The sequence below is a fragment of the Grus americana genome, chromosome 9, assembly GCF_028858705.1.
Source record: "Grus americana isolate bGruAme1 chromosome 9, bGruAme1.mat, whole genome shotgun sequence".
Taxonomy (NCBI): Eukaryota; Metazoa; Chordata; class Aves; order Gruiformes; family Gruidae; genus Grus; species Grus americana.
Genome location: NC_072860.1, coordinates 16,750,034 through 16,762,218, shown reverse-complemented (window position 1 = coordinate 16,762,218; position 12,185 = coordinate 16,750,034). Strand labels below are relative to the sequence as shown.

The window sequence follows — 12,185 nt, the reverse complement described above, 5'->3', positions numbered from 1 at the left end:
CCCAAAGTTTTTAGCATTTAGCACTCCTGCCCCAGAGCTACGAAATCACTGTTTCAAATTCTGAAGTTAAAAATGTCAAAATCAGTTAGGCTATAAATCCCAGTAGCCATCAGTATGCATTTATACATCCACCACAAGGAAAGAAGCGAGGAGAGAGGGAGGATATGTCTGTTTGTTTTGAATTAGCATGCTTGTTTTTAATTCCTAATGCAAAAGTGTTTGTGGACGGGCGCGCAGGTCAGGACGCACAGCTGGCCTGAGGGCCGGGCTGGTCGATGCTGCTGTTACGTGCCGAGCTGGGTGCTTGGAGGTGCTGAGGTTTAGTCCGATGCAGGTTATATTTAGCCACGATTATACATTTCATTTGCTTTCGTTCAGTTTGCAGCAGTACGAATTGCCAAGATCTCCTTACATGTTGAGTTTTAAGCAAAGCTAGACGATGATTACCTGGAGGAGGTTATATCCATAGGATTCGTTACAATTTGCATAGAAACCTCCGCTGTGTTCCCAGCAGGGAGGAAAACTCTCCAAATTCAGAGGCTGTAGTAGGCCAAATCCTGATCTGCAATCCAGGGCATTTGGAGTAAATCTGCTGGAGTCAACAGACGTGCTTAAGCTGGCACTAGTGTCACTGAGATCAGAATCTGGCTTGATATAAGGCACATTTAAAAAATGTAACTCAGGCAGCAAGGGGTACTAAAGAATGTTCTGGTTCTCAGCTGTGGCTGTGATGACCTTAACCCAATCAGCAGCCATGGAGCAAATGTCTGGGGATGTTATTTTCATCTAAGAACAGTGTAAGTGAGAAAAATTATAAATCATAACGTAATCGGGCTCATTAGGTCGTTGTTGATGAGGTTTAGCAACCTGTTTTTTTTTTCTTTTCTTTTTTTTCTCCCCCAAAACTGCTGAGCTGAGAGGAGTGCGGTGGAGGAGAAAACCTGGTGTTGAATGAGTATGGGGGACTAAGCTGCATCAAAAACTTTGATGGTTTTGGACTAAGTATATAACCTATTCAGCAATATCAGTCATGAAAAACAGAAACACAACTCTTGCATTCCGGTTAAGAATGAAGAGAAGATTTTTTTGTTCTCTGTTTTTTTGTGTTTTTTATATTAAAACTTACAATGGCTATTTGTGGTTTTTGTTTCCTCAAGGCATATTTAGGAAAACTGGATTAATTTATAATGCCATTTGCAACAGAACCAAGCCTGGTGAGGCAATGGATTTGACGTTGCTTTACACAGGCTTTTTAGAGTGATACTGTTATGATTCTAAATTTTTATCAATGTGTCTTTTGAGTAAACACTTTATTAACCATACATTTAATGTAATTATGTCTTCTATATGAAGAGAGGAAAATAGGAAGCAGTGATTATTCTGAGTTAACACTTCAATTTAAAAATATTCTAACTTTCTGTATCGTTTTATACTCAAAGTATTTCTGTGGTACAGATGGCATTTTTTATTGTGCTATAAATTAATGTTCTCTCTTTCGCTTTCCTGACTTGTTACAGTACTGCCCCAGTGTTTTGACTAGACATGTAGCAGTGGGTAAATTCTATTTGTCTTGGTGTATGTATTTATATACCTATAGAATAATTTAACAAGGCATAGCACATGAAAGAAAACCTTTATAATCAGATTTCTCAGCATCGTACTTGGAGTCTGCAATATTGTGGAAAGACTAAGGTATTTCGGGCAGCGGTGATAACCCAGGCAGACGGATAAATGAGGGAACGTTCCACTCCACTTCCCAGAAGGAGCCATCTGGGAAAACAGTTAAATTTGACCTGTTGTTGGAGCTCGTCAGCCTTTTGGAAAGGTGTACATTGGACCTAATAGGAAAATAACCTCTCTGTCACATCTGCCGGTCTTTTATGGGTTTTTTTGGTCGAGCTGTTATTTTTTTGGAGAAGCTGTATAGTTTTTCTCTGCTGCTAACCACTCAAGTTACTAACTTGAATCATTTTGTAGCCCACTAAAAATATTGGCGGATGACAGTGGGTTCTGGACCTCAAGTGAACCATAAGAAAGCAGATGTTGTATGAACACGGAATTGTTCGCTGATGCTTCTGCTCTTCTGTACTACTATTTGCGCAGGCTTTAAAATGTGAGGAAGAGAAGAATAAAAACACATGGTTTTCACAGGAAATAGAGACAATACTAACATTCAAAAATGTTTATGCCCTGTGGTAGGATAATTTTTTAAATCTGGTTTAATAGAGTTTTGGAATTTGAAAAGATAAATAGGTTATAAATGCAAGCAATGCGGCAAATAAATGGAATTGTAAACAAATAACAAGTAATGCAAAGTAAACCAAGTAGTGTCTGAGTGCATATGTATTTCATATAATTTTACGTGTGCATATGCACTCTTTTAATGTTGTCTAGAATTAATAAAGGAAGAAAGCTTGCATACTCAATAAACACTCTAAAACTCCTTTGCAATTTAGTAGGAAATGAGAAGCATTAAAGGTTTTTGGAGTGTTCTTGAAATCCGTTGTTCAACACACAATAGAAAATGATAACTTTTCCATATAAATTGTAGAAGACTTCTCCAGAAGACTTCATGAATACGTGTATTTTGTCCTGTCAATCACAGATTCACATCCATTCCCCTCACTCAGGCATCTTCTGTTATACCTTTTTAATCCATTTTTATATAATCATGATACACATACATGGACAGTGGCATAATCTGTGTAAACCTCTGGCCTGCCCGTATTTATCATGCACATGAGTTTCTTTTCCTTTGCAAATAGCAAGTTATAAAGGAAGAAAAAACGTTTTTAAGTCTGTGGATCGTCTAATTATGATACTTCAAGCTTCATTAGCTTAGTAATAGCAAAAGTCATAAAAATACTTTGCTTACCCAAAGTTCTTATTTATAGAGGGGTGGGGGCTTCCCCATTGTCAGGCAGGGCAACATTTTGCCTAAATTAAGCAGGGAGACTTGTTCAGCCCATTAGAAGGGCCCAGTTTGCTGAATGGAAATGCTTTGGACAGTCCTGTGTTGCTAAGCTTTAGAGAAGGTACTTCTTTAGGAGCTTGGTTTCACTGCTCCATGCACATAGTGACTTGTCTTCACATGGTACCGCTCTGCCCTTTTTGTGGTCTTCTGTTCCGGGATTGGATTCAGTAGTTCTGTGTTTTGATGTAACCAAAGGGCTGTGGTGCACAGCTCCTTACGTAACTTATTGCTGAGTTGATGCGCCACCGATTCAGCCAGCGCAGGGGGCTCCCGTTGCATGTTCCTGAGGTCCAGATTGGTGCAAATTTGTCATTTTAGTGATGAGAGTGGGAAACTACAGAAATATCCCGAGACGAATTCAGAAAACATTTAACTTCTCATGACTGGCATCTTCTGTAGCTTTTTGACAAAGATATTTCTTGTCCTGATAGCCGATGTTCTTGTAGATGAGGTTGCTACTGCATTTGAACTGGTCAAGTGGAACTGCTTAAATAGGAGAGTTTTAATCATAACTAGCCCTTTCAATGAATTAAACTAAAATTATGGCCCTTGACTGTCCACCAGAGCTAGAAGTATTTAGGTCAATTGTTTGCACATCTTTTAAAACTGGTCTCTCTCATAGTCCTTCTCATAAATACCAGATGATCACTCATCAGAAAGGGGAAAATGAATAAAAAAAGCGCATAGTAGTCATCGTAGTGATAGTATTGGGGTAAACAAATAAAAAAGTAAACATGAAACCAAGAAGGAAAAGCAAAATTCTTCCGTGGCATAACATTACTGTGTTTCGGAGCCCAAACTTTTCAGATGTGTTCAGACTCTTTGGAATTAATGGAGTGTTGGAAAGTGGAAACCCAGATTGCCTAAAACATTTGACACCCTACTGAAAGCTGAACCAAGGTGTGTGTCTATAACTGTGCACGTCCATTGTGAAAGGCTGTTTTCCATGATAAAATATTGGAGGTCAACTTGTTATCACCTTTTCTTTTATGCACCCTCTTCTCCCCTGTGTTTCAAGCTGGGCCGTCACGAGGAGTACAGAAGAGGTTGTGAACAGAAACATTAACAACTACATTGACTCCTTTTCCACCCGTGGTAGCAGCTGAAAAACAGATCAAAGCTCAGCAGCAGTTGTGTTCTTGTAACGCTTTATGGCATCTGTAAGGTATTCTCTTCATTTGAGAACCAGAGATGAACACGTTATTAGATTTCTCCTCTTCTTCTTTTGGTATAATGCCTAGGAGCTATTCATTCGAATACCTTGATAGCTTCTGGTGATCAAGCCAACAAGCTGAATCCCATATAAACACATCTGGGAAGTATGAGTGTGGCTGCTGATCCATGCCTCCGTGACATTTACTTGTCAGCTGTAAACATAAGTGAGAGAATGATTAAACTGTAAAGAGAAGCTTCCTCTGATTATAAACGTGTTTTGGCTGAGGGTTTTAAGGTTTTGGACCAGACTTCAAAATTTTGGACTGGATTCTAAGGGTATTTTGACACCTAAAGAAATCTGTTAGCAACTGAGCCGTGTGCACTGCATAGCAGCAGTGCAGAGGGGACTGACGTGCCCTCAGTGTGCCTGGCCTCCTAGCTGGACATTATAAAGAAGGCCAGAATATCCCGTACATTGAAAATGCATCAGGTATGCTGAATGGGGGCAGTGCTTCTGCTCAGGGTCTCTGGACATTCAGCAACCCAGCTGGAGCTCGACCAGGACTCCAGACATCTGCAAGTCCCAAATGAAAGGCCAGATTTCTCTTTTTCACCCAGATGTTATTTCAGACAGAAAAAGAGGATATGTTCAGGGAAACCCGGCCATACATTATTGCTAGCAAGGCAGCTTGTTCAAATACAGAATTTGAAGTCAGCAGGAGTCAGATGTGTCTGCACATCAGGAAACCCCGTAAAACGCCTGTTTGCATTTTCAGGTACCTGAAGGCGCAGGTTTCAAAGCAGAGTATTTGATTTTTCTTTGGGGCCATCCTTCCCAAATCGAGGGGGAGCTGGGATCTGCTACCTCAGGAAGGAGGGAGGCCCAGCCCAGCGGCTGTTCCTGGCAAGGCAGCAGCTTCAGTTCCAGCCGGAGCCACTGTTCAGCACAGAGGTGGGGAAGGACAGCCCACCCACATCACCCACCTTCATACGGTGGAAATGCCTTTGCAGCCTGGCCTCTCGGTCTTGCGTTGGCTGCACGGCATGGCAGGGTCCTGGCTGATCGTCTGAGCTGCTGGCACTCAGAAATTCCCTTGGTACGCAGCACTAGCTGAGCTTGAGTGGCAGTGCGCTTAATGCAGGGAAAAGGTATCTCTGCTTCTTACAGTCATGTCAAAATTACCTGCTTATTGTGGAATTTGTCTCCACTAACTTGTGCCGTCTAAATATTCAGTGACTTGTCTTGGCTCTTTCTATGCTTCTTTTACAGTCAGTGGAGTGAAGTAGATTCCCCCGGTGGCTGATTCATCTCCCCTGTTTTAGGCTTCAGTATTAGAATGGGATAAATGACCTCGTGGAGATGCATCACTCAGGGAGAGCTTTAAGCAGCTCCAGCTAGCTGAGGTGAATGCCTATCCACGGCGTCAGGAGAAGCCAAGTTAATTTTCCACCCTTCACTGGCTTCCCACCCAGGCCTCCAACTGCCGCCACCACTGAGTGGCACTGAGGAGTTTTCAGCTGGCACGTGCCTGAGCTGGGCGTGCGTTTCAGTCCAGCTTGTGTTGGTGGACCATGCAGAAGAGTGGCTGAATTAGGAAGAGAGATGCTGCACCAGCACTGAGAACTGGCAGCCCCCTGGGAATGTTGCATCCTGGGTTCAGCCTGCCAGTAGTTGCCAGGCTTCCGCCTTTCGAGGAAGAAGTCTTGTTTCATTCCTCTGCTAGAGTAAATAATGCCTGAAATGCTTGAAAAAGGCAGACCAAGCCGGAGCCGTGGTTCTCAACCTGTGCTCTGCAAACCCTGGGGGTCCATGAATCAGTCCTAAGGTAACTAAGAAGAATTCAGTGAAAGGTAACTTAAAAAACCATGTTTATTGTCAGTAGATTAACTATCTCTGTAAAGGAGCTTGTATCTCCTGAAAAATATTTGGGGACTGCTGAGCATAAAGGTTGAAAACCACTGAGGTGGAGTAATGTATCTTTATATGTGATAATTTGACAGCTAAAGGGCTAAAGCTATTCAACTGTACCTTTATGAAAAATGCCTGGAGAATTGAATAGAACGTGATAAACTTTGTGTTGGCATTTTTGATCCAGTCTGTGAAACTGAATAACTGAAGGGATTCTATAGAAAATACTCAACAAATGCACAAAATAAAAGGTGAATGAAGTCCTTTTCATAAGGGTTCCAGCTGATCATATAGAATCATGCTCCTGCTGTAGACTGTAGTTATTCTGTACTCTTTTTAAGATTTAACCCCACTAAATGATAGAGAATTATAGGCTAATTTCTGTAGAACAACAGGTTTCATCCCTAGTATCTATGTGATGACTTTTTAGTTGTAGATATACATTGAATTTAATTTAAGATCTATGTAAATAATTTCTACAGAATGAAGAACCTCACAAATACTCAGGATTTTGGGTTTCCCCACCAGGGTAGCTTTGAATCCAGATACCCAGCTTCGACATTCAGACCCCTAGGACAGCACAGGTTTATCACAACACCATAGACTTCTCCTATGATGGTTGGTAGAAGAAACTCCTGCAAATGTTTATAAACTTTAACTGCATTTAAGAAGACAGGGCAGGAGTTACCAAGCAAAATGATTCCCCTCATGATTACACATGGTAACATTTTTTTAGGAGAAGTGTTTTGGGGGTTTTTTCCTCCCACATTGATTGGGTTTTACTTGATTTTGTCAGTATTAGTTCACCTTTATTTGAACTGCTGGATAATTCATTTGTAGAAGAGGCAGTACATTTAGGTACTTCCATCTGTGTTTAAACAAGGCTCTTGTGCTTTCCCCATTAAAAAAAAGATTTTGTATTATAATGCTTGTGGTAGATGAGGTTCTGAATTTAACTCCTTCCTACTCTAGTTTCTCTTAACAACTCTGCATTATCAGCACCTGGGGTTTCTAGTTTACTCTCTCTTTGCAAATATGAATTTGCAAGAAGGGGTTGATGGTAAGTAACGTGGTTCTAATTTGCACTTGCGAAGTGTGTCAGACAGTTTCATCTAGTGCATGGTGAGCAGAGGAAAGCCTGTCTTCCTCTGAAAACAGCCCTTAGAGGATGTCAGAGAGCGTGTTTGGCTGTGATAGTCACTTGCAAATGCAATATGGTTTTGAAATGAGCTGTCCAGGGGCTGCTGGAGGAAGGGATGCCTGCACTCCTATGAATCCACTCTTTGTCTTTGTCTTTCTCCTTTTTCTGACTCCTATTTCTACTTGTTCTCATGCTTCTGGGCTGTCAATTCAATGTGCTTCTGGACGAGTCTACTTCATTGCGTGGGTAGAAGTTCTGTGGATTCGTTTGGATGAAACATTTGTGAGAAACTGTTGTGCTGGGACTGTACCCAGTGATATAGGTAGCCCTTTCCAGCTTTCTGTTCATTACTCCCTCTCCATCTACCTGGCATCTTTATAGCCTCATCCATCCCTCCTATCCTCCTAGTGCCTTCTAGACATCTGTTGAAATCACTCTTCACTGTGGTATCTGAGTACCCTTTTCTCATCTTCCGCACATGCCTGTCCTCAGAGCAGGAATCTTGTCCATAGTTCATGTGCATTTATAAAGTCTTTTCTTAATCCATTAATAATCTAGAGGTTTAAGCCTGGGGGGTGATATTTGAGTGCATGGTTGGACATAGAGAAGGCTGGACTGTGGCCACCCTTCTCTCTCCCAGGCAAAAGGGCAGAGGATTTATGGTGATACCTCACCTATGCCCTCACTCAGGAGCTACAGCCAATGTTCTTCTTTGCGTCCCTGTAAATCATTGGTGTTCCAGTAGTGTTAAATTCCCTCTAACCTGTCCCATTTCTCTACTACACCACATTAACTAACCTTACACCTTCTTCCTCCCCCTAAAGCCCAGCTTTCATCACACACTTGCCCAGTACCCTCAGAGGAATTCAGAATGAGTCACGCAGGGCGCCTCTGGGGACTCCTACTGATGCAAACTTCCTCCTCCTCAAGGCGGCCTGTGGTTTGAATGCCACAATGCAGCCGGTACTTGTTAGCTCGAGCCTTTGCTGTGAAGTTGATGGCAGAGCTGCGTCTCTGACCCAGGCACCTCCAGCTTGTTGCCTTCCTTCACTGGGCTCCAGTGCAGGAGAGGAGACATCCTCTTTGGAGTGTCAAACGTGGGAGTTGCTCAGACGCTTTCAGTGTGCCAGTTAGCAGGCAGTGAAGGGTTTTTTGGAGGAAGGGGTTATTATTCATTCTTAAGGTGTATTCCAGGCAGGAGACTGGCATCAAGTGAATTGTTACATGGATGTTTATATGTAAGATTAAAGTCCCCCGGTACTTGGGATGGAATGGACTTCCATCGCAGGAGCTTTGCTAGTGGTCTGTCATCACCTACCTCCAGAGTCTGCATTCAGAAACATAAGATGCGATGAATAGAGCTCATTTATTTTGTTTTTGTTGGGCTTTCCCCCTCCTCCCAATAGGCCATTGTCTTTAAAACATTATCTAACTTTTCCCTCTTCACATGGAAAAAAAAAAATGCTTTTCTGGTGGTAATTACACAGTGCCACGTTGTGGACCTTTCATCCCATTACAATAAGTGCACAAACTACTGTCATTTACAAGAATGAAATAGGTGAGGAAATGGGAAAGTTTCTAGCACTCCCAGCCATAAATGCCAAGCTGAAATGGGAGAATAATTCCAACAGAAAGCAAATTGTCTTGCTAGCAATGAGCACTGGTGCAGTTGTGCTCTGAAGCGGGGATGGAGGAATGCCTGCTCCTCATCAGGTGTTTCAGAAATAGAAGAATCGGGCAATATTAATGGAGGGCTAATGACCCTTAACCCGTCTCTGCCCTTACAGTTCAACTGAGACACGCTTCAGCTCTTCCTTGCTCTCAGTTTCAATATCTCTTCAGTCTGTCTATGCACTGCCTTGTCATGGATCTGTTGGCAAGGTCAGAGTTTGAATACATTGAGATGTTTTTTCTCCAGCAGAAATTTACTGCCTTATTATTTCCCATTTCTGCATACACACCTTTTACATCTCTCAAAACAGATTGATGTTCTTATTTGCCTGTTTTCTTTCTCATTTGTAGTGATTCCTCATGGGAGGTTTACTCTCATGGGAGGTTTGCCTTGAAGGTGTGAGTAAGGTCTTTACCAATGCATCAGCAAAAATGTATTTGTACGTCACTGGGGAAGAACTACCAGTTGGGTAGTAGAGCTTCCTTATTCCTTTGGTAGACTTGCTTGTGGGCTGTGAGCTAGAAATTGAGTGGCTTGCTCTTATCTCCCTTTTTTTCTTCATATGTGGTGGTTGCCAAATGTTTGGGGCAGGGGTGGGGTGTCTGCCTTTCTCCCACCTTCTGTGGCAGGTCAGTTTGGTACCCTTGGAGGCCCAGAGAAATGGGTGGTTGAAGTTCCTCTGCAGCCACTGGCCTGGGTTGGTCTGGCAGCAATTTATTGCCGCCACCTGCTGACCAGGCAGAGGATTTCTCTGGGTAGAGCTTGTGCATGGGGAGTCCCGATGAGCCCCCACTGCTCTCTCCCCAGCTTGTGGTGCCTGCAAGAGTGTGATGGGGCAGTAGGGAGAGGTCAGGGTGCCTGCAGGAACCTGGAGACAAATACAAGATTGGTCATTTAGGGAGGCGGCACATGCCTTAGCATGAACACAACCATTGGTGAGGGCTGAACTGGTCTGACTTTGGGCTGCAGTGAGGTTATCAAGTAGATCATGGGTGAGATAAGCCCAGTGCAGAAAGTTTGGATGAGATATGTAAGCTCATATAACTATCATGTTAAGTGCAACAGCAAAGAAATACTGTTAAACTGCATGTCTTCACTTTAATGCCTCTCTGTACAGGAAGGCATGAAATTCAGGTATAGAATCATAGAATTGTTTTGGTTGGAAATCATCAAGTCCAAACATTAACCTAACACTGCCAAGCCCAACCACTAAACCATGTCCCTAATAAAGGAAAATAGAGAGGGGCAAGAAATTTTACCTAATTCTAAAGTCCACAAATTCAAATTTGCTCTTCTTTGATTTAGTGAAAAGTCTTAATGGTGATCTTCAGTGTTCTTCAGACACTATTTCACATTGTTAGCTCTTTTATAAAGATGTTCTTTCACACTGGTGTTTTAGGACGTGGGATTTAAATAAGAGGTAAACCAGACAAACAAGTGCATTAGGCAGAAGGATGTACGATGCCTATTAGGACAGTGTCACTGCACTAAATCTTCATTTGGTGGCCAAATCGCAGGAAGCAGTGGCACTTGCTGTGAACCTCTTCCCTAGCTGCCCGAGCGCTGCTGTGCCCAGGGCACCGGTGCAGGGTTCCACGGCTGCCATGGTGGGAGCTGACTTCTGAAGCGCTCAGGAATCCTGGCCTCCTTTCTGCCCTTTAATGAGCCGCGTGTAACATTTGCCTTTGCTGGGGTCACTCCAGGCTTTGAACCAGCAGCGCTTAAGAGCAGAGCCAGGGACAGGGACACCTCCGTATTTTGCTTTGATCCAAGTTAATTCTTACAGCCTGGGAGCTGCTTTCAGGCCATCCCCTTTTGCTGCCTCCATAAAGACTCTAATCTCATTTTCTCTCCCCTTTTCAAAACGCTCTCATTTTCACAGGAACGCATAGGTTTCTCCTTAATTATTCTCCAGCGAGTCCTCCTTTTTCTTGCGTTTATCGCTTTTTAGTTTGTTTGTTTTGAGGCGGAGTAGAAAACCCCGAGGAGAGAGGAGACACCATGTGTGGCAGTTCTGCTCAGCTGCTGCGACGCTGTCCCTGTTCTGTCAGAGCAGGGAAAGGTTGCTATTACCATTTTATAACGTGTGGTCTCAGGTACATTCCTGCTTTCCTAAGCAGTTTGAGTTGCTGTGCAGATGTTACTGTAAAACCCCATTTCCACTTAACCCCTCGCTGCTCGACCTGATGTCCAAGAGGCCCCTCCTGCTGACATTGCGGCTCTCTTTCCTTGCTCCTTAGGGCTCCGGAACCTCGAGCACCTCTGCCGCCACCACCCCATCTGTGTCCACCCCCGTCACTGGCCACAAACGGATGATCATCCCCAACCAGCCACCCCTCACTGCCACCAAGAAGTCCACCACCAAGGGCCCGGGGCAACCGGCACCCATCCCGGTCACTCCAGTCGGCACCCTGAAGCCGCAGCCGGTGCCGGCCTCCTACGCCACGGCCTCCACCCCCAGCCGCCCGACCTTCAACGTCCAGGTGAGGACGGCGCAGCCCAGCCCGCACTACCAGCCGCCCGGCCCACAGCCCATGCACTACGGCAGCCTGGGGCCCAGCCAGCCCTACGCTCCCCCGCCGGCCCGCCCGCCTGGTGCCCCTCAGTACAGCTCTCCGCAGCCCCGCGGGCCTGACTACAGCTACGCTCCGCCACCCGGCCGGCCCTCAGAGCCCACCTACGGCTATGCACCTCCGCAGGGCCGCTACCAGGACCCCTACTATGGGGGGTATGGTGGGAGGAACGGCTCCGAAGCGCCTTATATGCCGCAGAGCACCTGGAAGACCGAGCCAGCATATCCTGCCAGTAACACCGTGGGCCAGGCTCCTCCCGGGCTCTACCAGCCACCCGGCACAAAGAAGACCTACATCACTGACCCGGTGCTGGCTCCACAGCCGCCCGCAATGCAGCAAAAGGTAGGAGACGTAGGTGCTCGCCGGCTGAACATGCCCTGGGACCCTCCCTGAAAAGCGGCGTGGGGGGGTTAAATGGTGCCTTCAGGGGCTCAGGGCAGGTCTCTCTCCGTACGACTTCTTAAAAGCTGGAAGTAGGGAACTCTCGTCTGGTTTGAAAAGAGGCTTCTGTGGGAGCTTAGAAACGCCATCAGCCTTGAAGGGCAAGACAGTGTCATGTGAAGGGCGAGATGGTGTCATTTGCGGAGGTGTGGTGTCACCCTGCAAGCAGGAGGGAGGTTTTGTCCCTCTGATATGCCGTTACCGAGGATCTCGCTGGCCATACCTCCGTACAGTGTGCGTGCATTTGGGTCTTCCCTTCCGGGCCCTCCCAAGACCAAACGAGAGGTTGGGTGTGAGCTTCTGCTCTGTCTGCTTGTGGA

At 44.9% G+C, this 12,185-nt stretch overlaps 1 protein-coding gene across 15 annotated transcripts in view; it reads left to right on the top strand.

Moving 5' to 3' along the window:
- Nucleotides 1-12,185, top strand: part of LPP (LIM domain containing preferred translocation partner in lipoma) — a 344,459-nt gene that overhangs the window by 204,749 nt on the left and 127,525 nt on the right. For all 15 annotated transcript variants that reach the window (XM_054834703.1, XM_054834699.1, XM_054834691.1 and 12 more), the window contains one exon: nucleotides 11,092-11,766. In XM_054834703.1, coding sequence (XP_054690678.1) covers nucleotides 11,092-11,766 — 675 coding nt within the window. The remainder of the gene's footprint in view (nucleotides 1-11,091; nucleotides 11,767-12,185) is intronic.